Here is a 26982-nt window from a genome sequence, read left to right on the forward strand (position 1 = left end):
ATTAACTCGTATGGTGTGTGACTTTACATCAATCTGTGTTCTACTCCATTTGTGGTTTTAACCGTTCCAGTAACTAGGTCGGTGTAGTGAACATAAACTTTTTAATGTGTTTATACTCTTTTCTTCTAACGCCACCCATCCTTTCATATCGATTTTTCGATTCTACAGTTTCTCATTTGAATGGTATCACGAGTGGAATGAGGACTACTTATTAATCGTTTTGAATAAAAAAAAACGTCAATTTTTCAAAAAGAGGTAGATATTTATAAAATCTTGGGATTTAAAGGGTTAATTGTTTTCTTCTTCTTATAAAGTGAGAACTTGGGACCTCTCTCGGAGCTCCCTTCGGTGTCTGTTGTAATACGCGAAAATGCCGCAACTTTTTATTTTCACCATTTCTGTGTATATTTTTTTTTATTTTTTTTCGTTCATTTTTAACTGAATAAGTCTTGAGAATATCTGATGTCTTTCTTATTGTGTGCTAAATTTTTATCTTTAAGACTGATTTTGCGTTTTTGCTTCGTACGTCTTTCCTTTTCTAGTGGACATAATTTTGTGAGGATATGTTTGTTTATGTTCGAAAAATCTATTCATTGTTAAATAAAATATTTGGTACAAAATTTTGTGATAATTAACGTATTCAGCAATGGGGCATGGAGAAGAAAAGATAGAGGGGAGGGGGCAAATATACCGTTTTGCTGACTTGCAGTTTCATAATATTGCATGAGAGTGAAATGGAGGTTAATAAAATTTTTCAGGGGGGGGGGGTTGTTTGTGAGGATTTGAAAGGTGAATAATCTAAAAGTAAGTCTGCAGTTGAATAAAGGGCATTTTTAAAGTTTATTGTTTATGCTTAGAAAAACTAAAAATGAAGAAAAATTAGTTTCTAAAAATAAAATTTTTCTAATGGGAGTACAGAGCGAAGTTGAAACTTTGAGCGAATAAAAATCGTTGTTTCGGAGGTAGGCTAGATGTATCTACAAAACCTGCTTAAATAAATTGACTCGTGATACTTCCCAATATTTGTAGAACTCCCAAAAACAGCACTTTCATGGGTGCAGGCAGGGGAGGGGCATGCCCCCTCTGGAAATTTGGAACTATAAAGTAATTATAAGGAAATCAAAGGAAAGAGAGCAGAACAGGGGAAAACCATGGACAAAATGTGTGCTACCCCGTGGTTGGCTGCCTGCCAGTAGATTTTGACCCTTAATAAGGAAAAATATAAGCTCATCTTTGTGGCTGAATGACCCCTTTCCAGTTTTCCACAAACATTTTTTTTCTACATGATTGGGCTGGAATAAAAAAAAAAAAAAAAATCAAATTCTTCATAGTAATGAATGGTAAGTAAATAAAGATTCTTGCAAATAACGAGGGGGACAATTGTCCTGTTACGAAAGAGGTGCATTTTACATGGTCATTATAAAATCAAAACGTGGCATCTATGTAGGCAGAATGATTTTTGTGTATCTCTGCTCTTTCTGTAAACTATTCTAAAGCCTAGGAATTGCATAAGGACAAGTCTACACCTGTTATAATCTACGGAAGCAGTAAATTTTTCTGTAATTTTGGTTTGAATTTGATTTTCTTTTAAGACTAAATGCATAATACTCAGATATATTATTGATTAGATAAATTGATCTCTTTGCCAGGAATTCTTGTCGCTTAAAATTTATTGTATTTTGTTTCATTTTGCATGTAATTTAATTGCTCTTTTTATTTGAGAGTTTTCCCTAAAACTATTTAAAAACCAACTCATTCTTACAAAAAAAATTCCTGAAGTATATATTCCCTGTCACCCAGCCACCACTACTATTTTGGCATCTGCCCACCCCCCCCCCAAAAAAAAAAATTCTGTCTGTGCCCCTGAGCACTTTACTGAAATTTGAGCTTGCTTGGTTTTTAAGAGAATTGTAATTATTTACTAAAAGTTTCCAATACCATGGCTAGTGAAAGTTATTGATATCTTTATACATTAGGCTTTTATTTTCTGCTGGCTATCTTTTTTTGCTCCTAAGTGAGCATCCCATTGTACTGCGTCGACTTTGTGTTTTCAGTAAAGTGCTAGTTTTAAAAATTCCACAAATATGAGAAAACACCACAATTCAGTTTATTTGAGCAAGTTTATTATGCACAATGCGAAGCAATAGTTTTTATTAAGTTTTAACTTTGCTCTTTACCTTCGTAAGAAAAACTTCTTTTTTTCTACTAACAAAAGAAGAAACAATTTTTTTTTAATGAAAGTAAAAAAAAAAAACAATATTAAAAATTCAAACAGAAATCATCTTTTATATCAGAAAAGATACAACACCCGCCCGCCTCAACCCCAGGAAAAAAAATACTCGCTCTTTACACTGAGTTTCAACTAATACTCTAATAAAAGTCTTATGGCTGCAAACGAATGAAACAGTTTGTATAGCTGCAAGTGTTTTATTTACTTATTGTTTTCAAAAGGTTTGAACTGGAAAACTATCGCTTAAAAGAAATCTCTTTACATGGCCATACGTTGGATTTTGGGGGGGGGGGGGTTGGTACTAAAAGAACTTTTGTGTCGGGGGTAAGGTTTTTCTTCGCCTCTATTTTTAAGAAAACTTACGATTTGGAGAAATATTTCAGGGTATGGGTTTTTAAACCGGAATGAATTCCGTCTTTGGTGTGAAGGAGGACATGACTTGAATTTTAATTTTCTAATGCTCCTACTTAGCTTAAGTCATATGATTCAATTGGACTACGTCTTGATTCAATTTGACTAATTCTACATCTCTCTGAATAGTCTATCCGACTGCAAAATAGTAGCCTACGGCTTCCTGTCTCCAGTTTACCCTTCTTCTTCCATTAGGGTTTTAAGTATTCGGCCAAAACTATTTATCCCTCTCTTTATTTTTCCGTCCTGCTGCAGAAAATTACGGTGAAACTCCTTGCTACATTGTTAAATATCTTATTGGGTCCCACGTCGTCATAGGGACTGGAAAATACGTTGAAAAATTACAGTTCTACCCTCTTTCTTGGCTGGTGGGGGGGGGGGGGTGACCAGGATTTTATTGAAGGGGGCTGCTTGTTAGACTTGAAGTAGTTTAATATATTATTGAAACCGGCAATGGTCAATGGCGTGCTGAATTGGAAAGGACAGTGAAATTTAGGCTAGTAGCACCTGCTTGAATTCTGGGATGTACTTTGGAATCTGGTCTGGATAAGGACTGATTGTTTTCTTTTTTAGAAGTTTTCTTTTAGTTAGCATTTATTTTATTTATACCTTAAGATAGATATATCTTTCTTGGGAGAGATTTTCCCACTTGAGGTGTCAATTTTCAAAAGGTTTTTTGAATTTTCATCCGCATGGGGATTGCCCCTAATGGGTGTTTTGTACTGTACCATTTAGATGAGGCAAAGGTGGGCTAGGGAGGTAAGGGTTGGCAGGGGGGTAAGGTGGGGTTGGGAGGAATGAAAGGGGGCAGGGAGAATATGTGTATTAATGAGTAAGAGAGATTGGATTTTTTATTATAGGTAAGTAGATATGTGGACTTTCGCGCGAATACAAACCCTCATAGGTTTTCCCCAGCGTGAAAGTGTTGTATTTTATTTATTTATTTGTGAAAAAAAAATGGTAAAACGGTTGTATATCGTTGAAAAAACTGCGAAACCTATGCATAGCAATGGCCAGGAAATTATAAAACTATTGTGTACTGATGAAAAAGAAAGAATAAAACAATTATTTACTACTAGCCTAAAAATGGTGAAACCGTTATATACCTTTGACAACAATTTCGTTTACCGTTGGCAAAACTGGCAAAACTGATATATACCGATTTACAGAAACTGCGAAACTATTATATTACTGTTGGCAAACAGGCAAATTCCGTATGTACCGTCGAAAAAAAAATGGCAAAACGAGCGTGTGCCAATGGCAAGAAAATGTAAATTTATTGTAAACTGGTGATTAATGAAGTGAAAATAAAAGAAGAACGTACTCTTAGCAAAAAAAATTGAGAAACTAATATGCAGCTTTGGCAATAGTGACAAAACTGATGGTAATATGAAGGGCAAACCCAATATATACTGTTGGTAAAAAAGGAAAAGAGTTCAGTGCCGCTGATAAAAATGGCAAAACCGATGTGTTGCAATGGGAAAAGTTTCAAAGCTATTACGTACCGTTAACAAAAAGAAAATAAAAGAAGTATGTACTACTAGCAACAAAAATGGAGAAACCATTATGTACCGTTGGCAAAAAAAAAGAAAAATTACCAAGTGCCGTTTGAAGAATTGACAAAACCGATATGTAACGATGGGAAAACGTTCCAAAACTTTTATATACTATTGACAAAAAGAATATAAAACATGTATTTACTACTAGCAACAAAATATGGCGAAACCATTAAGTGCTGTTGGCAAAAAAGAATAACTGTAAAGTGCCGTCGACGAAAACGGTGAAACCAATGTATAACAATGGCAAAAATTACAAACATAGTGTGTACCGGTGACAAAAAAAAGATACGACAGGTATTTACTATTAGAAAAAAATGGCAAGACCGTTATGTTCTATTGGTAAAAAATGGAAAAATTTTTACGGCACCTACCGTTGTCAAAAATGGAGAATGGTGAGTACCGAGGACAAACAATAGCAGAGCTTTATGTACAGTTGAGAAAAATGACAAACCGACTTGTAGTGACAGCAAAAATTGCAAAACTATTATGTACCGTTGACAAAAAGAGAAGATAAACAGGTGTATACTATTAGCAGCAAAAATTATGAAACTTATATGCTGTTGGCAAAAACAGTAAAGCCGTTGTGTGCTGTTGGCAAAAATAACAAGAATGACAAAAAAATAAGGATAGATGTATACTGTTAGCAGAAAAAAAATTTATGAAACTATTATATAGTGTTGGCAAAAAATGGAAAACCGTTGTATGCTGTTGGCAAAAATAGCAAATCCGACGTGTAAAGATGGCAAAACCATTATATGCTGTTGACAAAAAAAAATTTAGTAAAACCTTTATAGATTATCGAAAAAATGGCCAACCATTTGTGTACTGAAAACACAAAAAATCCAAAAATAATTGTTTACCGGTGACGAAAAGAAGATAACAAGAGCTAAATGATATGGCACTTGTAACGAGGTCGGAAAAGCCAAGAGCTCATATGGCATAAGTTCTAGCAAAATTCTAAGAATCAATAGATTGATTTAAAAGGAAAATCAGAGGCTTAATGCCGGTCGGGATTTAAAATAAGAGCTCTGACACACAAGGTCCTTCTAAATATCAAAATTAATCAGGTTCCGATCACCCACTCGTAAGTTGAAAACACCTCATTTTTTCTAAGCTTTCCTCTCCTTTCAGCCCCCCAGATGGTCGAATCGGGAAAAAAAACTTTACCAAGTCAATTTGTGCAGTCCCTGACACGCTTACCAATTTTCATCGTCCTAGCACATCCAGAAGCACCAAACTCGCAAAAGCACCGGACCCTCCGTCTAACTCCCCCAAAGAGAGCGGATCCAGTCCGGTTACGTCAATCATTTATCTATGATACGTGCTTATTCTACCCACCAATTTTCATCCTAATCTCTCCACTCTAAGCGTTTTCCAAGATTTCTGGTTTCCCCTCCAACTTCCCCCAATGTCACCAGATCTGATCAAGATTTAAAATAAGTGCTCTGAGACATGAGTTCCTTCTAAATATCACATTTCATTAAGATCTGGTCACCCGTTCTTAAGTTAAAAATACCAAAATTTTTCTAATTTTTCCAAATTAACACCACCACCCCCAACTTCCCCAAAGAAAGTGGATCCGTTCCAATTCTGTCAATCACGTATCTAGAACTTCTACTTATTCTTCCCATCAAGTTTCATCTCGATCTCTCAACTCTAAGCTTTTTCCAAGATTTCCGGTTTCCAAGATTTCTGTTTCCCCCCTCCCACCTCCTACGTCCCCGGATCCGCTTCGAATTGAAAATGATGCATCTGAGACATAAGATCTTTTTATATATATCAAATTTCATTAAGATCCGATTACCCATCCGTAAGATAAAGATACCTCAATTTTCACGTTTTCCCCTTAAACTCCCCCCAATGTTACTGGATCTGGTTGGGATTTAATATGAGAGCTCTGAAGCACAAGATCCTTCTAAATATAAAATCACATTAAGATCTGATTACTTGTTCGTAAGTTACAAATACCTCATTTTTTCTAATTTTTCCGAATCATCCCCCCCAACTCCCCCAAAGAGACCGGATCCGGTCTAGTTTTGCCAAACACGTATCTTGGACTTGTGCTTATTTTTCCCACCAAGTTTCATCCTGATCTCTCCACTCTAAGCCTTTTCCAAGATTTCCGGCTCCCCCTGCCCTAACTCCCCCCAATGACACTGGGCCCGGTCAGGATTTATAATAAGAGATCTCAGTTACGAGGTCCTTCTAAATATAAATTTCATTAAGATCCGATCACTCCTTTGTAAGTTAAAAATACCTCATTTTTTCTAATTTTTCAGAATTAACCCTCCCTTAAACTCTCCGAAAAAGAGCGGATCCGTTCCGGTTACGTCAATCACGTATCTAGGACTTGTACTCAGTTTTTCCACCAAGTTTCATCCCGATCCCTCCACTCAAAGTGTTTTCCAAGATTTTAAGTTTCCCCGTCGAACTCCTCCCACTGTCACCGGATCCGGTCGGGATTTAAAACAGCATCTTTGAGAAACGATATCCTTCTAAATATCAAATTTCATTAAGATCCGATGACCCGTTCGTAAGATAAAAACATCTCATTTTTATAATTTTTCCAAATTAACCGTCCCCCCACTCCCCCCACCAGATGGTCGAGTCGGGAAAACGACCATTTTTAATTTATTGTGGTCTGGTCCCTGATACGCCTGCCAAATTTCATCGTCCTAGCTTATCTGGAAGTGCCTAAACTAGCAAATCCAGGACAGACAGACCGACCGACAGAATTTACGATCGCTATATGTCACTTGGTTCATACCAAGTGCCATAAAAATAGGTATATGCTTATACCAAAAAAGAAATGACAAAAGCATTACGTATTGTTGATGAAAAAAAAAACAGAAAACTATTGTGAAAAAATAATGAAATTCGTTCTACAGCGTAAAAAAGAGAATCATTGATTGGTATTAGTCGTTACATATACTATAATTACGTAGATATACAATAAATAGTAAAATAACATAAATGTCATGTGCTGACAGGGCCATCTCTTATTACGAATCGTTGATAACTTTTTCAATCCAGTCTAAGTAGTAGGATACTCGCTGATAAACGCCTGGGTAGTCTTTAAATGCGCAACCGTTACCAAAAGATACAATACCAACTTGAACAACCTTGCCACCCTTATTGTCAATCATCAACGGTCCACCAGAGTCTCCCTAAAGAAGGAAAATGATTCTGATTGGTTAAATAGCTGAGCACTAATAAACACATTTTCGTAGGGGAGGGGGGAGAGCTTTAAATTCGACCCCATGCATACCTCTAAATGTTTGACATATTATTTAATTACAATTTCTTATGCTGTCTGTATAATCTACCTATTTTAGTGCCTTTTCAAAGACTCTCCGCCTTGCAGTAAATTTCTCTGTACCTGTCTGACTTCAAACCTGATTATGTCGATAGTTAGGTTGTCGAAGGGTATCCTTTTCGATGTGTCAATAGTTTTGCAAATCATTGGTTTGGCAGCTTTTGTGTTGACTAGTTATGACAATTACATGATTTAACAACTAAAAGATTTAGTTTGAAAAACAAGTGAGTTGCTTACATAATTCAAACTTTAATTACTAGACCATCAAAATTCGCAAAGGGGGACGTTTTTGGAATTGTATCCCTTCTCTTTCTATTTCCTTGCATTTCACCACCAATACCTGCCATAACCTCCAACTAAGTTTCCTTTTCCCTAGTCAATTTCCCCCTTTGATCTTGCCTCCTTTGTTCTGCTTGAACAAAAATCTTCCTTCATATCCCCAATAAAATGTTCCACTGAAAGATATACAAGAGCTTTCATCACGTACATACTTAATATATTAAGTAAGTGAATCTCCTCCTACCTCCCTCCCTCCCAAATTCACTTTATCTTACAACTATTTAATGGTTATTTTGCAAATTTGAACTTTTTTTTTATTGTCTAAATGTGTTTTTAACTTTTTTTCACTAAATTGTGTTTTATATTTTTTGGGTTTTATTTGGTGTATCCTGTTCTAATTTTGCGAGTTTTTATCGTTTTGACATTTTCAACAACCTTTTCAAACAATTTTTTTTTCTGTCAACCCCAATTATATTTGCTTGTTATTTTGTGTTTATGTTTATTGACTCTAAAATGCAAATTTGGCTCAACTGAACTTGTTTTAGCCATTTTCAAAAATAAATTTTATCTTGCTAAAAATCTATAGACTAATCAACATTGTTGTAGTTTTTCATATTACCCGAAAATTTGCATAATACGCACCACAGCATACATAATTTGAACAACAAACTCAGTTTTTTTGTTTTGTTTCTTTAAACATAACAGCAAAACTCCTGTCAGAAATATTTCAATCCGTTTCTTATTCCAAAGAATAAATTTTCTTTAGTTTTTTTTTTTAAAGAAAATGTTTAATAAAAGAATTCCAAAGTAGTATTCCAAATATTTTAATAATAATAAATAATAATATTTTATTATTAATAATAATAAATAATAAATTTATTTTATAAATTTAATTTTATAAATAATAAATAATAATAAATTTTATTATTTATAATAATTAATAATAAAATAATAATATTTTAATAATATTCTTGAAGTCAATATGCACCTATGCCACCAATAGCAAAATTACGCCTTAAAAGATCACTGAAAGCGTTTTGAGTCCAGTCGCAAACGCAGTGACAGCCCGTAAGCAGCGAAGTAAACTGTTTTCTGACCCTTAGTGGAGATTCTTCTCATTGAACCATTGGAAATTCGCTCTGTTTTTTTTTGTTGGTTCACTAACAGTTCATTAGCTTGTAGTAGGGTATTATGCCCTTTATATTATTTAAACGTATTTATATGCACAGGAATAATTTGAGGGATATATTGGGGAAAAGGGGCTTAAAAATTAAAATAAAAGTTAAGTTTATCTGTTATGTTTATTTCATTACTATTTTTTCTCCTGAAACTGTTTATTGTTAAAAATTATGTGCATATTGCTGTTTTGATATATTATTACTATAATATATTACATATATATACAACTATTACTATGATATATTATTACTATATAAGTGATTGTAGTTACTTTTAAATTGGTATCTAATTGGGCTCCTCAACGCCCAGCTCTTTACGCTAAATTTTTACTGTTTTAAAGAGTAGAATTGAGAGAAAGAGTCAAACTTTAGCGTAAAGAGCGAGGCGTTGAGGATTATTACTATATAAGTGATTTACTTATTAATTACTATTTTTATATAAGTAAATTTAGTTACTTCTAAATTGTTGCTGGCAATTATGAGAATATTTTCGCTTAAAACCTTAATTAATTCGTTATTTTTGATTTGCAGAAAGTATAAGAAATGTTTACATAAATCCAGCATCGAGTTAAGGCAGAGATTCCTTAAGATTTTTCTCATGTCCAAAATTCCTTTGTTTCTGCTTGGATTCAATTAGTCTTCCGATTCAGCTTTTTCAGTCTTATGCAAGCTATGATGGTAAAAGTTAAAGTTACTTTAGGTTACGTTAACTTTAGTTATAGGTATCAGAAATGGGTAGCCTAAGCTAACCAAACTTAATCTAACCTAGTCTGTCATCATCAAGCCTTGCAATAAATTGAAAAAGTTGACTGACAACGCTTACTACATCCAAGAAAAAAAAAAGAAGTATTTCCGACATTCACCAGTGAATACCGGCATTCACGAATTTCTTACAGACACGGTATCATATATTAGGCATTATCCTAAAACTTTTGTCATTAATTCTGCAAATTTTATTAACCTTGAATTGTTGGCAAGTTCTTAGTGGCAACTATGTGCTGAATAGTATATTACTGTAATAAGGTCTGAATTCATTAAGTGAGCTTCCAAAGTGCCAAAAAAATAAAAACACCTAGTGGGCCAAACTGTGGCCTATTCATACTTGAAAACAGCGATTTTCTAAGATTTCATTTAACATTTACTTTTTAGAATAAATAGTATTTATTAATAGTTTTAACAGGAGGGGCAACCAAGATTCCATCCCCCCCCCCATCGTGATAAGACTTTAAAAAGCAAATGTTGAAGTTTAAATTGTTACTTATATTCATTGGGGCTTTCCTAGTCTTGTATTGTAAATCTTGTTCAAGCACCATCAGTTTAATATAAAAGGTTCTAGTATCCTTTTATTCCTCAGAACGTACCTGACAAGTTCCCTGATCCCCTTCTGGATAGCCAGCACAAATGTGAACCGTGTTGTTAAACTTGACTCCGGCCTCACCGTAGTTCTTGCATGATTCTTGAGGTAGGATTGGAACTCTTAGATGCTTGAGTACTTCAGAAGGAGGCTTGTTTACGGATATATTTTTATTATACGGCGTTACTGTGCTTCTGTATAGTAAGTCTGTCGTGACATTACTGGAATTTGTTTCATTATTTGGCCTCAGTGGTGGACGATAGCCTTCTCGTGCTTTTGTTATCCCCCACCCTGTAAATAATTTATCGTTAAACGGATTGTACTTGTGTTATTCAAGTACCAAGGACATCAAAATGAAAATGCTTTTGCTCTTTTGCATCTTAGCAAAAGTTATACTTATTATTTATTATTAAATAATTATTATTAATTATTATTAATAATTATTATAAATAATATAATAATTATTAATTATTTATTATTAGTTATAAATTATTTATAACTAAAATCACGATTTACTATGACTGTCCGTTGTTTGAGAATTACGAAGTTGTTTGGATAGTACCACGTTTTTTTCAGGGTTGTCACGTTGAGAATAAATAAGCAAAACTAATCAGTTAAGTTTGACTACCATCTCAGTCTGTAAAAATTCTAACATAAACAACCAGTTGATTCCTAAAGACAACTGACAATGATACATAATCATACAGAATGATACAAATAAAAACTTTTGCTCTTGATCCATCTTAGGTCTATTTATAACTAAAACAACGATTTTCGAAGATTGTCCATCATTTGAAAAGTTGTTAGGACAGTACCACATTTTCGTCAGGGTTGTCAATTTGAGAATGAATAAGCAAAACTAATTAGATAATTTTGACTACCATTTCAGTCTGTAAAAATTTTAACGTAAACAACCTGTTGATTCCTAATAGCGCGTTTACACGGACGAGAATTCCCGTCGCGGACAAAGGAATTCTGGTCCACTTGAAAGGATTCCGTTCGTGAATCCGGGTAGAAAAAAAGTCTAGCGACCAGCAAGGATTCCTTTCACCGAGACCGTTTTTGACCAATTCTGCTTGATGTGTAGGCAAGAAGAACGAGAATATTTACAGTTTTGTTGAAATTGAGCAGCAAAATAGTGTCTAAACAATAAACTTACCTACTTTTTCAAGCATATAGACATAAAACTGAGGATGCTTTTTGTACAGAATGGTAATTACGTAAGCCTGGAGTTCTATTTACGGAGATTTTACATGAATTTAATTTTTATTTTCAGACATTTGAATTTACCGCTCAAAAAATAGACAAAAAATAGACAAAATTTTCAAATTTTCTGCCAAAAGGACAAGAATCTTTTCCCACTTTTCCCTCTGTGTGTAAACATAAATCCTGTCTCCGAGACAGGATTCCCGTCAAGTTTTTCTCTCCGGGTAAACGCGCTATAAAACAAATGAGACTTCAAAGGAAAGCAACTCCTTTTAAGCTGTTTGGCGGCTTAATTTTTCCGCTCATTTTTGCTGATTCTTTGCACAGTGTCTTTTTTTAGTTTGGCACTTGCTAGTAACAATAGCTGTATTATGGAGATCTTTTTCGTCATAAATTGATTTCTTGATTCTTCCCAATTTTCGAGGTATATATGATTTTCTAAATTCCCACTTAACTAATTTGAACCTTCAGATTACATTTTCACTGTTCGTGGTACTTCAGTCGTTCAAAAATAAATTTGAAAAATGAATGCAGAGATTGGTTTTTTAAGGCCAACGGAAATAATAACCAAAAAATCGAATATTTTGGGAGGATAACCGTCTACCTTCTTCAGTGCTATTAGAGAAATTAAAAGAAAATGCCAAAAAGTGTGGACGAGACAACTTGGATAAAACCAAAGAAAGCGAAAACCAACAGGAAAAATAACAAATAAAAAGCAAAATTGGAAGAATCCCAAATATAAAAACCAAACAACGCGGAAAACTTACAGAAATTGCAAACAAATTAAATCCAAATACAGCAAAATTAAAAGTCTAAAAACTGAAAATCTAATTCCAAGAGCAGGCTTCTTGCCAATATCAATGAATAGCAAAATCCAAAGCTCTCATCAGTCACTAGTGCCAGACGAGAGTTTTCGGTGAGTGGCTCGCTTTTTGAATAAGAATTTTGGCTTTTAAATTTTCAATTCTGCTATCTTGTATTTTATCTGTTTACCATTTTTGTTGTTTTTTTCGCGTTGTTTGGTTTTAGATTTTTAATTTTTCCAACTTTGTTCTTTTTCAGTTGGTATTCCTAGCTCTTTGGTATCATCAGATTGGTTTTATTTGTGGTGTCTCATCCACATTTTTTTTTCTATTTTCTTCTAATTTCTCTGATACCGCTGAAGAAGAGAGGTCGTTTTCCTCCCGAAATATTCGTTTTTTAGGTCAGTGTTTTGGTTGGCCCTAAAAATAAACCATTCTCGATCTTTGCTTCTTCATTTTTTTTCGTCATGGCAGGCCAGTGTGGGTTAAAAGAATTATCAATACCGTAGTTGTTTTGGGATAGCTACCCATACTATATAAATCCATATTAAGTTACATATAATATCATACTATGTAAGTGAACCATACTCTTTGGGCCAAAAGAATGTTTTTTTTTTGTTTTTTTTTTGTTTTGTTCTTTTTTATAATTGGTTACGTGTTGACTCAGACCACCCTATGTGTCTTAAAAGATAAGTAAAAACCAAGAGATTGAAGTTTTTGATAAGAAACACCTTCATATTAGTCAAGCAGTAATTAAAAAATAAAAAATAAATAAGAAATGCAGGTGAAAGACCAGCAAAAATAAGCTGATAATGCATGACACTACCCAGCTGAAGAAAGTATAAATTTACTTTGAAGGTGTTTTTGTCTTTAGGAATCATTATTTGAATTTTAAGGGCCAAGAGCACTGTCAAATCTAATGGAATAATTTTGCTAATTTATTCTCACACTTCAACATGGCAGTGCTACCGATAAAGTGGTACACTCAGAAAACCTCATAATTTTGAAACAACCAAAGAAAAATCTTATAAAACAGCCATGTTCAGGTAAGAATTGGCCTAAGAGGGATCCAGGAAACAAAAAATGAACTTATTTTGATGTTTTATGATAAGTGAGTTCATCTTTCTAGTTCTTGATTTTTGGTCAGTGCTTAGAAAACCAAACAAATAATTCATAGAACACTTGGCTTTAAGTTTTGGAACATCATTTTGTAACCTGAAAATATCAACTTTCATCAATTCTTTCTTTAATCTATAATTTCCACACAATTTAGGTTTTTTTCATCCTTTTGGGAAGTTAGATCTAGGTTTTTTATCCTCTTGGGGGGGGGGGGGGAGCAAAGCACAAATTGAGTCAAAAACAATTGTAAGCAAAAGAATTGGCAAAACCCAATCACATGCGATTTTCAACAAACCGTGAATTGAATTAAATTTATTCAAAAAGAATACTCGAATGCTCCTTGTAAAGCTTAACATTTGTCACAAGAGAGCACACAAATAATAACAACAAGAATAGCGTTGAATGTATTATTAGTGCATGGCTGGAAGCACCCCTGCGGAAAACCCCAGTTCTGATGGAGGGACAGCCTTACCCGGTTCCTGTCAATGCTCGGTGCTGATGTACAAAAAGCAGTCCCGCTTGCACAAGACCGTTCCGGTCGGAGGTGAAGAATCGCGTTCCTCTACGCTGGACCACTACCAGAATTGTTGAGGGAGGATTACGGAGATCCCTTGGTCTCAGATCGAGTCCAGATTATAGCAAATTTGAACCGAATGTAATATAAAAAGAAAAGTCTTAAAACGATAACTAAAATTTGTCCTAATACAAAATTGTTTTCCTGTAAACAAGATAGAGTAACCATAGATACTTTTCAGCAAAAATAAATTTGTAGTTCCCAAGTTTTTGATATTATTTGAAAAAAAAAAGTAAGAACAAAAGCAAAACAGTTGTACCTGCTACAGTTGCGACAACATTCACTGTTTCTTCAGGTTTGGACGAAAAAGGTAAACATATTGGGGCTATCAAAGGGCTGAAAACAACAGAATGAACCAGCTCAATGATAGCTATATCATGTTTGGGCCCTTTTGGAAAAGTTTCTTCTATATCGTCGTAGGTGATGAACTGCTTCACTTCTATAAAAGCTGTTGTGAAACTAGGATTTAATGGCGATGTGGCAGTTGCATTATGTACTCCCAAGTGAGCATACATTTTCCTTGCACTAGAACAAATAAGCTATATCGATAATGTAGGCTAGACATTAAAATAACAAGTTTGCCAACTTTTATTTCTCTTTCAAATAATAGAAACGTGCTGCCTTCTAGTGATTACCAACTCTAAAACCTAAAACACTGTGTTACAAGACTCAAAATATCGGTATATATATATATATATATATATATATATATATATATATATATATATATATATATATATATATATATATATATATATATATATATATATATATATATATATATATATATATATATATATATATATATATATATATATGTATATATATATATATATATATACTGTGAATATAGGCTATAAATTAAAATAATCAGATTACCAACTTTTATTTCTCTTTCAAAAATTAAAAACGTGATACCATCTAGTGATTGTCAGCTCTAAAACCTATAAATTTGTGTTACCAGAATCAAAATATCAGTAGACACACACACACACACACACACACACACACATACATATATATATATATATATATATATATATATATATATATATATATATATATATATATATATATATATATATATATATATATATATATATATATATATATATATATATATATATATATATTATAATAATATAATAATATTATATATTATAATAGTGCTGCTTAAGCAAAGAGCGATGTGGGCAAAATGTATTTTTTTTTGGGGGGGGGGGGGGGGTGTAGACCAGGGCACTTTTTATTGAGGGAGTTGTCGTAGAAACTTTGAAAAGAGCTCTTTCGTCTGAAAATTAAAAGGGCTAGTACTCTTTTGAATAGTTGAAAGGGCTAGTGCTCTTTTGAATAGTTGAAGTGATTGGAGGGCAACTAAGCCCCCTTCCACGCCCACTATTGCCCCAAACACATCCAATCACAGTTTTGAGATAGGCATTATGTTTAACGTAGTTGAACAGTCTGGAAATAATGTCTTTGAGGATGACAACCACCCCATAGCCCTCAGAGCAAGGGTCATAAGTTATGCCCTAGTATGAACAGAAAAGATGATCGTATAAACTTGGAGGGGGCTCGACTCGTATTTTCCCAAAATGCATCTGATAGAAATTTTAAGATGGCCATTTACTTCAAAAAGAGCTCGTTTGATTGGAAATTGAAAGGGCTATTTCCCTTTCAACCAAATTTTCATTCTTAGGTTCTTAATTGAGGAGTGGCTGAGTTACAAAAGATCTTTCGTCTTCAGTTTTATAGATTATGAGCAAGAGTTCGATCCTGTTGATAGAAGAGCTTTAGCAAAAGATTTACCCATGTATGCCCAGACAAATAAATTAAAGTGATTAGTGTTATGTACGAGAAAAACACTGCTGCGGTTAAGGTAGGAAATGAGGTTGGAAGCTGGTTTTGTATTAAATCATGAGTTAAGTAGGTTGTGTTCTGTCCCCTTTTATACGGATCATTTTGATGGATTTTGTCTTAAGAAGCACTGGGAAGGAAATGAGAGAAAACGGAGTCAAACGGGGAGGAAAACTCTCCTGGACTTAGATTACGCTGGTAAGTTAGGCATCCTTGATGAAAGTGTGTGCAAAAAGAATGAATTTTTAGAGTTTTTGTGAGTTCAGTTGGCTAGAATAGGTTTGAAAGTAATATTAATAAGACTAAATCACTAAGACTAGGAGTAAGTGAAGATGAAAAGCTGACGTCCCAATATAATTTTCATATTACCGATGTTATCGCCTGTCATTGATAACTTGTCATTACAAGTACCTTTTCATGGTACATGGTCACGTCGTCATTTATATGTCATTAATATAACTTTAATTTCCAAGTATGACATCAATTATCATTAAGACTTATTCTTCCAGTTCCTTATTTTTGTTCCTTCTTGTCATCTTGGCGCTCCCTGTTCTGAAACAAGGAAACAGGCAATTGACTGTTTACTTGTTTGACTGTTTTTTCACGCAACTGTTTTGACGTAGCAGACAGATTTGACTGTTTTTTTTTTCACGCAACAGAAATGATGAAACAAAGGATTAGTAATTAATGAATAACTATTATTAACTGGTTTTCAACAAGAACTGACAGGTAGGAAAAAACTTTTTTTCGAGATTCCATGAATATAAATGAAAACGAGGGGCTCAAACGGATTATGTTTTACGCATCAAATTGATCAAAGTTAGAAAAACATAAATGAAAAAAAATAAGCTATAGCAAAACGATTTAAAAACATTTGGCACCAAATGGCAATTTGGAGATCCAAATTGGCAACAATCCAAATGGCACCCTTTGTTTTCACTTATATTCATGAACTTTGGAGAAGCAAAAACATTTTCTACGTTTTAGTTGATTTTGAAAAAAAAGTTTTAAAAATACATATTAATTAATTCATGTGTTTAGATAAAATTAATATCTTTTTAATCAATGTTTATTTATTTTTATGCTTCTGTAAGTGAAAAATTCGATTTACCTAAAATTTGAATCTATATTATTACGGCCCTAAAGGAGTGTACCTACCACTATGTTGCTACACGTTTTTATAGCCTTTGCTGTGCCTAATCATCCCTTTATGTGGTTTTATTAACTTTATCTAATAAAACATGAAAAGGTAAAAAGAAGTTGCATTATTGCACGATCATCGTGCATTTAGGGCTACTGATAAACTCCAGAGTAATTAAACATTCAGAAATTGTCGAAACATGAAGGATTTAACAACTAATTTTCATAAAAAAAAAAATAAAAAAGAAGTCGGTGAGTTGATGAAACCAATTTATGAAACGAGCTAAAAAAAAAAAAAGAGATTTCCTTTACCTTTCACAGTGCTTTGCAGTCATTATATATTTTGATGTAATTAGGGACCCAGCACAGCCTGGATGATATAATGCCGGCATACCGTTTCTATTCCTTTCTGAATATAGAAGTGCTATCCATGGGTAGGCTCCAGGAATTGCCTCCTCTCCTCCAACTATTTTTGCCCCTGAACTTTTGAAATGACTTTTACCACAAGCTAAAAAAGAGTTTATTTTAAATCATTAAAAAGGCATCTTTTTGACAGATTTGAAATACAACAAAAGAATATATTTTACGACAGGTTTCTGTTACATAACAGTTTCTGTCATTAACAGTTTCTGTCACATAAGAGATTCTGTCATAAACAGTTTCTGTCACATGAAAGTTTTTTTTTCATTAACAGGTTCTGTCCCATAACAGTTTATGTCTTTAACAGTTTCTGTCACATAGCAGCTTCTATCATTAACAGTTTCTGTCACATAACAGTTTCTGTCATTAACAGTTTCTATCACATAAATCTTTTCCACAAGGATGCGTCAATATGGCTCTGTACTGATCTTCCTCATAATTTTTTTTTTCCTGACTTGAATCAGATGATCGAGTGGATAGTCAAATAATCCAGTAACAACGAGACATGTTCCATTGCACATACCTTCTGAAATACCTCAATTACGTATTCAGTTTTAAGTCGTAGGGTGGTAAATTAGTAATTTAAAGAGAATTTTGGTATGAATTCAGTTCCTCTTTTATGTTTATCCTTCAGAGAATCATACATTTTATAGGATTTTTATTCTCATGGCATTCGTTGTGATTCTCGCTTTTTCTTCGCTTCTAACCACAAATTTAGTGTGCAATTCAATGTGATCCTCGGTGTCGCTTGTTTTCTAACCGCTGATTTTATTCTGTTTCATTTTTTTCACCATTACCTCAGACGTTTCTCCATGCTTTTTACTTTTAACTATGCAGATTCACTTTGTATGTCTCATAACCGCAGATTTCACATTACTTGATTTTAGATCATTATTACCTCATACAGGCTCGCTTGTTCGCCATTTGAAAGTTTTAGTAATTTTGCAAGGGTTAAAATTGACCAGACCTGATACCCGGCAAACATTAAATTAGAATACAAAGTTTGAAATTGATAAATATCTCTTGGATAGTAGCCATATTTTGCTTCCAAATTAGTTCTCCCTATCAAGAGGATTCGAAAACTAAATACTTTACTAAACTATCTAGAAAGAATTCTAGTAGACTCATTGTTTAAGTAATTTGGCAACAGGATGATATTTTACCTCCTTTCTGCAGCATTTTATGTTATTTACGTAAATTTACGTATAATACGTTATTTTATTCGTTATTTACGATTTTCGCTTTAATGTGCCATATTCGATATTTTATTCGTCATTTTTGTGCAATGATTTCCAGACTAGTCCTTACTTTATATAAAAACTAGTTGGTGGGGGCGCTTCGCACCCCCCCCCCCCCCCCAAGCCCCCCCCCCCCCGCGCGCGTAATTCGTTACGCGCTATATTAGTTACGTGCCATTGTGGTTGTGTCCCTGTGTCCCACCTGTGAATATAGATAGATATATATATATTTTTAACTACGTAAAACTTGCCAATATACAACATTCTTGGCTGTCCCATTGTCTGTGCATATAAATAGATTGTCAGGTTTACCGACTCTTCAACATGCAACATAAAATTGTCCATGGGAAAAACAATCTGTATTCAGATCTATACCTCATTATTCTAATGATTGCCCTTGAGCTTTGTTGATGGTGATTGCTAATCGAACATTCCCTGTGTCCCCGTTGTCATTTATATATACCCCTGTGCCCCCCGGCGTCCCCGTTCTTGTTGTTTCCCTGTGTCCCGGTCGTCATTTGTGTCCCGGTGTCCCGGTCTGTAATTTCTCTTTGAGTGTCGCGGTCGTCATTTATATTCCCTGTGTTCCGGTGTCCCGGTCGTCATTTTTGTCCCGGTCGTCATTTGTGTTCCGGGGTCTGTAATTTCTCTTTGAGTGTCCTGGTCGTCATTTATACTCCCTGTGTCCCGGTCGTCATTTGTGTCCCGGTGCTTTGTTGATGGTGATTGCTAATCGAACATTCCTTATGTCCCGGTCGCTTTCTCTTTGAGTGTCCCGGTCGTCATTTATATTCCCTATATCCCGGTGTCCCGGTCGTCATTTGTGTCCCGATGTCCCGGTCTGTAATTTCGTCAGTCGACAAACATGTGTGTCCCGGTGTCCCGGTCGTCATTTTTGTCCCGGTCGTCATTTGTGTTCTGGTGTCCCGGTCTGTAATTTCTCTTTGAGTGTCCTGGTCGTCCTTTATATTTGTGTCATTTGTGCCGGGACATCATTTGTGTCCCGGTGCTTTGTTGATGGTGATTACTAATCGAACATTCCTTATGTCCCGGTCGCTTTCTCTTTGAGTGTCCCGGTCGTCATTTATATTCCCTATATCCCGGTGTCCCGGTCGTCATTTGTGTCCCGATGTCCCGGTCTGTAATTTCGTCAGTCGACAAACATGTGTGTCCCGGTGTCCCGGTCGTCATTTTATCCCGGTCGTCATTTGTGTCCCGGTGCTTTGTTGATGGTGATTGCTAATCGAACATTCCTTGTGTCCTGGTCGCTTTCTCTTTGAGTGTCCCGGTCGTCATTTATATTCCCTATGTCCCGGTGTCCCGGTCGTCATTTGTGTCCCGATATAACGGTCTGTAATTTCGTCAGTCGACAAACATGACGTCAGTCGACACACACACACACAGACAACTTATTTTTATATATATAGATGTGTTGACCTTGAAGTAGCTGTCGACCTCGCCACTTTCTACTTTTGGTGCCACTGTTTCTTTTTTACTGTTACTTTTGCTTTTAGGTTTTCCTTTATTTTTTCAAAGTTAAGATTCTTATGTTATCTTTAAGCTTTAACCATAGAGCTAACATATTCGTTGCTGTTACACCTAAAGGCAAAACCCGTATCTGATGTTTCTATACGTCTGTAGTAATTACCAAAACCGTTTTTTATAATGTTCTCAAGGGGGGGGATGAACAGATTACTGTATGTCAGGAGAATCTAATTATTAAAGAACATATTTTACTCGGCTGATCCTCCCTAAAGAGTATTGGCAGTTTATAACAGTGAAAAATGGAGCCAGTGTTGACAAAAAAAAATGCTAAAGCCGTTTACCGTTTGTGTTTTTTTTACCTGTTTGCTATTTTCTATTAAATAAAACATAGAAACGGGGCAACTGTCCTCCTAGATTTTATGAAATACATTCATCCTCTATAGTTTCGTGAATTCACGCAACTATTGCGAAGAGGTCTTATGCAGTCCTTCCTTACCTAAGTTGTTAAAGGGCTCGAGTAAAAACAACGACCAAAGAAAAGAAAACAAAGATACCCCTGAAGTATTTTTGCATTGACTTTTAAAGTCAAATTTCCCAAACTACTTTACCCTACTTTGGAAATTACAATTATTTGAAGAGAGATTACCCCATTGGTCCTCCTTTTGAATTAAGCTCAGCAAACAATTTTTGACAATCATTTCAGAAGATTGAAAATGTTTTATACAACCTATATGCACAATAGCGACTATATGTTTTTTTTGTATTTGATTGGAACTTTATTTGATAGAACTTGATTCGAAAAGCCTACTATCAACACCGATTTGTTCCTAAGTAATTTTCACTTTTTTCGTTATATATGTTACTGTGAAAGACCGAAATTGAACGGTGTCGACATTCACCGGTGAATGTCCAAAGTTACTTTTTTTTTCTCTCCTTGAATTTAGTCAGCTTAGTTTCATGGTGACAGGCTAGGCTATGTTTTTAACCCATTTCTGAGATTTATTACCTAATTTTACCTAACCCAACCTAAGCTTACTTTAACTTTTAATATCAAATCTGGCATAAGACTGACAAAGCTGACAGATAAAGTTGATTGAATCCGGGCAGAGAAAAAGGAATTTCGGACATTCACAGGTAATTGTCAACATTTACCAGATGTTGTCTTTCACTGTGACATATGTATGCATATATATGTTTATAAACATACACACGTTTTCTTTAAAGCAGCTGTAGTATATAGACAAAGAAACTGCTAATCCATGTTTTTGTATTTTCTTACATAAGCAAAGTCAAGCAATTTTGGATCAAGCAATCGTTTTATGTTACAAAATCTCCTTTAAAAATTTAGGTTAGCCTTAGGTTCTATATCTTTGTTTTTACTTACATCATTTCAGGCAATAGCATCTCCCTAAGCCATCTATCTAGGGTGTAATTAAGTGGATATCTTTCTTAATAGGAAGCAGAAAACGGCCAGCATTTAATTTAGGAGGACATCCATACAATTCTGTTGGAATTTCTAGCAAGTTTTTTCTGTGAAAACAATAATGAAGCATGTATACAAACTAAAATAATAAAATAATAGTTGTATAAATAGCCCAAAATGGAAAACACGAACTACAGCCCGATATAAGTCGTGGGAGGCTTTGGAAGGCCTGTGAAGCCACTCTTTACTTCTACTGAAACAGAATGAAAATCTTTCCATGATTCTGCTTCTAGCAAGGTGTAACTTACCTACCTTTTGGCTAAAAAGTCGGCAAAGTACGCAAATATTTATGTAATTACACTTTTCAAAACCAGCATGACTACCTTTCTGTTAAAATGCTGATGAGAGGAGGGGCTAAGGAGGAGGGTATGAGGGGTTAAAAGCCCGTTTTATGCCTCCAAGATCAAAGATTTAATATTTGGGCACGGTCACACTACTAACATGGCACAGCATGCCAACCCTTCAGCTAAAAATTGGGCCGTGTACCAGGAATTGGGGGTGGAGGTCTAAACAGGGGCCATGTGACACCTTATACCTCCAGCTTTACTTGGTTCAAACATGGTCCGAACCGCTGTTTTTTTTCTATTTATTGCTGTAAGAGCATAAGAGCATACTTTGTTAATAATGCCAATGAATCCCATCAAATTTTCAGCATTCTCATATTTAACTTTAATTTAAAATTGCGCATATTACAGTTAAATTCCCGTTCATATGCTGAAACAGGGCACAGAGAAACAAAAGCATGGTAAAACAAATTCAGTAATCCTCTTCGACTACAAAGGTCAACTTCGCCTCAGGCTCTGACTCAAGGACAAGCAAAACCCCCCATTTTCAGCCCGCTGGAAAGAATCATACAGATATATAAAAAACAAAAGTGAACCATTAGATCAATCAACCTGACATGAACTCTTCACTATTTATAGATAACACAGATACTTTACCCTTATTATTTTCTCGCAGCAATAAACATCAAATTGGCGACATAGTAGAAGAAAAAAAAACGAAAAAAATTATTTCTTTTGGAACGAGGTATCAGGTGTAAAGAGGTAGGCTCTGGATAGATTGAAATGGGGGAGGAGTGTGTGTAGCTGTTTGGGCCTCAGGTGGCACGGTAGTACAGTGAGTTGTTAGTAGTAGTATTTTAAAAAAGGAAACTACTTGCCATAGCATTTTTTTTCGTCAGCTATATAACCAGGACTGCATTCACATTTGTAACTGGATTGAGAAAGAGGGATACATTTTGCATCCTTATCACCATCGTCAGCGCATGGATTATCCGTGCACGGGTCTCCTGCAAAGAGAAAGATGAGACAACCAACAGCTTAAATTGTTTACTGATTTTAAATCGTGTATGAGATTATATTATGACCTGGTATTATTTCACATTTTTTTATAGAAGTGAAACAGTCCAAAAAATTTATGAGTAAAAGGATTTAGACCATAAAATACTTAGTCGTCATCACATATACAACTTTAATTATATGAACTATAGTTTTTGTTTTACTATAAAGCTATTTTCTTATGTTTAATTTAAACGGTGTACTTGGAAATAGGGATAACAGTTTTTCCATCATTGGTAATTTATGCCTAATATTGTTTGTAAATTTTGGAAAAACCTGGGTGTGACGGATTAAAAAAAAATTCTTATTGTTTAAGCATGGTTAACACTTAAACACTTAACAATTGTTGTTAGATAATTGCTTAGGAATAAGAAAAAATAATCAGGTTTTTTTTAGCAGTTTTAGCTGCTTTATTTTTATCCATAACTCCAAAGGCTCTCCCAAGAAAACTATAAACTTTTTCCAGAATTCACGGCTTCAAGTACACAAAGAACATATTTACTTTCCTAATCCTTTGCCTCATTTAATCCTCTCGTGTTTGTGTAAGTTAAACTTTTATGTAACGAATCGTGTTATTACTATGATGACTATGAAAACGCCCTTGGATTTATTATCAGTCTTAGAATGTTTTTGTTGCATCACACTAGTAGGCCTTACATTAACCTTATTTCTGCCAGATTTACGCACGGACTCGAGGAAGAAACTCCAGTCATCGCTCAAACTTACTGCAGTTACGACGTCCTCCCACTTCGATTGAATATAAGCATTAATGCCGCGCAGGTCTCCCTGATACTTACGCCATAGTCTGTCCCAGGTTTTTTTTTATGAAAGCCTGGTGAAGAGCAGCATTCGGAAGCCTTTGGTAGCTCATTCGTAGGACATCTACTATATATTTCCATCCTCGTACTCTGATTATGCTGGTCACACGCAGCTGTAACTCATATTTACTGATTAGTCTTTTTCAGGGCCCAGCGAATTTTTAATGTTCTTTTAAGGAAGATGTTGTTGAAACTCTCTTGACCAGTTCTTTCTCTCAGTTCATTCAATATTTACTGGAGTCGTACACCAAAGAGCTGAAAACTAAAAGGATGAGTTGACGATGTTGCTATGACCTTAGATTTTCTATGGACAGGCTTGGAGTGACTAGGGACGTTTGCAATTAAACAATGGTCCTTTTACTGCTGGAAGAAACAGGTTCTAAAAAATCGTTTTGAATTCTTTTTCTACATGTTTCATGGCTGCGAGCCCCTCAAGAGTATCCATTATAGCCCTAGTCCTTCACTCAGTTCAGTTTGAAGGTTTATGTATTAGTTGAAATTTCATGTCAAGGAGCCATTATCTCCATATGATGAAATAATTCCCCCAGAAATATTCCAAGTGGATGTAAAGTAACAAGGAAAGCTTTTTTTAAGTACCTTTTCCATGGCTTTCCCTCCTTCAGACTTAACTAGTACAAGATGTATGTCTACAAGTTTGTTGTTTCACCTGTTATTAAACAATGATGCAAAGAAAATACCTCATCTGGAGGGGTGAGTTCATGCACCATAAACAATATTTTGTGATTTTCTTCGTATCAATTCTGATGAAAAGTCCCCCTTTCTACAGCCTGATTAATCGATTAATAGCAGTCTGAAACTCAATTTGTTTCACGTTTTGTCCCCCTCCCCTCTTATTAAAGTTCTTTCAGCCCCTAAACCATAATGCTTATGACTATGTAGGTTGTCTAGTGTGAGTGTACACAGTTTTGGAAAACTAGCGCTCTTTGAAGCTTTTGTGGCTTTAAATCATGAACCATGACTCCTTGCAAAACGTGATGTGCTCATTGGGAAACCGGACTATAATTGTGATTTATTTTTACCTTTGTATCTTCCCTGGTTTCAATTACATCTGTAGCGTCTAATATGCTACCACAACTGTGTCCAATGTAATCACTTCGTTTCTATATGAGTTTAAATTTCAGTCTAAGGCTGTAACATGTGACCCTAATGGAACAAAACTCCCTCAAGAGGTCCTTTCATTTGGGAGTGTAGCCTCTGTCCCCTTAACAAACAGTTAAAGACTGTTGTATAGAAGAGTTTCAGGAACTCCTCTAATTGTCAAGAAAGCTCCTTGGAAGTTTCAAGAAACCTTCTCAAAAATGAAAAAAGCATTCCAGGAGGTGGTGAGTCAATGTACCGACAGAAAATAGCCATAGACATTACATTGGATAAGGTAAAAATAGTATTTTTTGTATTGCTGAAAAACGGTTATCACAAGCCCAAATGGGCCAAATTTGCACTTTAGCGTCAATAAACAAAAAAGAAACAAAACAAACAACAGGCAAATAAGACATGGAAGGTTGGGGAAAAAAAAATAAAAAAATATGTAAAAAGGTCAATGTCAATTAGTAAAAATATCAAAAGCTACTTAAACTAGTACAATTAAAAGATCAATCTCCCTACAAGGCTCCATAGCCAAAAATATAGCAGGGAAGAAGAAAAAAGTAAAGACATCTTACAATTAAACAAAAATAAAAAAGATAGAAAAAAGACTGAAAAAAAAAGAATCTACAACCGTAGCTCCCTACAAGGCTCCAAAGCCAAAAATATAGCAGGGAAGAAGACAAAAGTAAAGACACCTTAAAATAAAACAAAAAGAAAAAAGAAAGAAAAAAGACTGCAAAAAACAAGAAAAGTGTTCAAGAAACCGTCTTGTGCCAAACCGTAGCTTATTACTTGCTAACAATAAATTAAATGAAATAAATTCTGTCTGTTCTATATTTGGTACATAATTCATAATATTATGGTTAGACTTATATTTATATTAAATGTGCCGTAGGCTTTACAGGGCACAAACAATTCCGAGAGGGGGGATACAAGAAATTTTGGTGGGGGGGGATGGTATTTCAAAATCTTTTTAGGATCATCAAGCTTTCTGTGTACAAATTATTTTTTACATGTATTTTTGTTACTTTTGCACGAGTCAAATAAAACTTTCAGTAGGGGTATGTTTAGAAGTTAGTTGATACCTTCTGAAGCTGTCTAATATGTTTTTCGCTTGTTTTTCGGCCACGTTTCTTTCCTTTTTAATTTGGCACCTGCTGCTGCGGAAAAGTATTATTTATTACTTGCTAACAATATAAATATTCGTAGGAGGCTTCAGTCAAGGCAAAACAAAAGTGCCCTCAATTTCTGTCAGAACTTAGCTTAATACTTACTAATCGTACAAAAATCGACGGGAAGCTTCTCTCCGGGCCGTAAACAAGAAATTGTTTCTTCAACATATGTTTGGGCTGTCTCTGTTACAAAAACGGTTTTTGTTTTTTTGACAAGTACTCCCAAAATAGCAATGAGTCCTGATGGATAGCTCCCAATTAAATGCTGTTGTTCTAAGCTTGAATCAATATCCTCTGCAGAAGAACTTTCTTCTGTTTGATCATCATAATAGCTGATTCCCTTGGGCCCTTGACTTCTGAAAAATTTGAATCGTTGATTATTAAATAGCTGAATAAGACATAAACAAAACATGTTGATACAATTACTTTGGTTCTACCAGAAACTTACTCAAGGACTTTGGACCAGTGCTAAGCCTGAAATGAAGAAATCATGTTATTCTTCGTGTACTCTCGTATATTTTTCACACTGTTTCAAATTTCTCGAACGTGCACCCCTTTCCAAGATGGAGTTCTAGTGGGTATATGTGATATGCAAATCTCTAGGATTAAGCTACAAGCATAGCTTCTTGGGCCTATTAATCGATTTACTTTTGTAATAGTTTTCTTTAGTATTAATAAATTGATTGATTGATTGATTGATTAAGCTTGTGCAATTTATTCCTAGTTTTTTTTTATGTTAGTATTTTTTATGTTGTTATTTGATGTGTTTTGTATTTGGTTGCATCTTGATGTCTTTAATGACTTTGCGTGTGTAATCACGCATTTGCATTAATGCTTGGCTTATTTGCTTGTTAAGGGAGAGGGAGGGGGGTGAGAGAGAGAAAGTGGGATAGAGGAAG

The 26982-nt window shown here is 34.7% G+C and overlaps 1 protein-coding gene across 1 annotated transcript in view; it reads right to left on the reverse strand.

Moving 5' to 3' along the window:
* Positions 1–7115: 7115 nt before the first annotated feature.
* The window catches only part of LOC136038874 (transmembrane protease serine 4-like), a 36194-nt gene continuing 16327 nt past the window's right edge, over positions 7116–26982 (reverse strand). Inside the window, exons 3-8 of the mRNA XM_065722337.1 lie at positions 26186–26439; positions 22812–22940; positions 17336–17531; positions 14289–14554; positions 10335–10618; positions 7116–7367 (exon numbers count right to left, since the gene is read on the reverse strand). Of these exons, the coding sequence (XP_065578409.1) occupies positions 7203–7367; positions 10335–10618; positions 14289–14554; positions 17336–17531; positions 22812–22940; positions 26186–26439 (1294 nt within the window). The 3' untranslated portion in view covers positions 7116–7202. The remainder of the gene's footprint in view (positions 7368–10334; positions 10619–14288; positions 14555–17335; positions 17532–22811; positions 22941–26185; positions 26440–26982) is intronic.

This window comes from Artemia franciscana, chromosome 18, assembly GCF_032884065.1.
Source record: "Artemia franciscana chromosome 18, ASM3288406v1, whole genome shotgun sequence".
NCBI lineage: Eukaryota > Metazoa > Arthropoda > Branchiopoda > Anostraca > Artemiidae > Artemia > Artemia franciscana.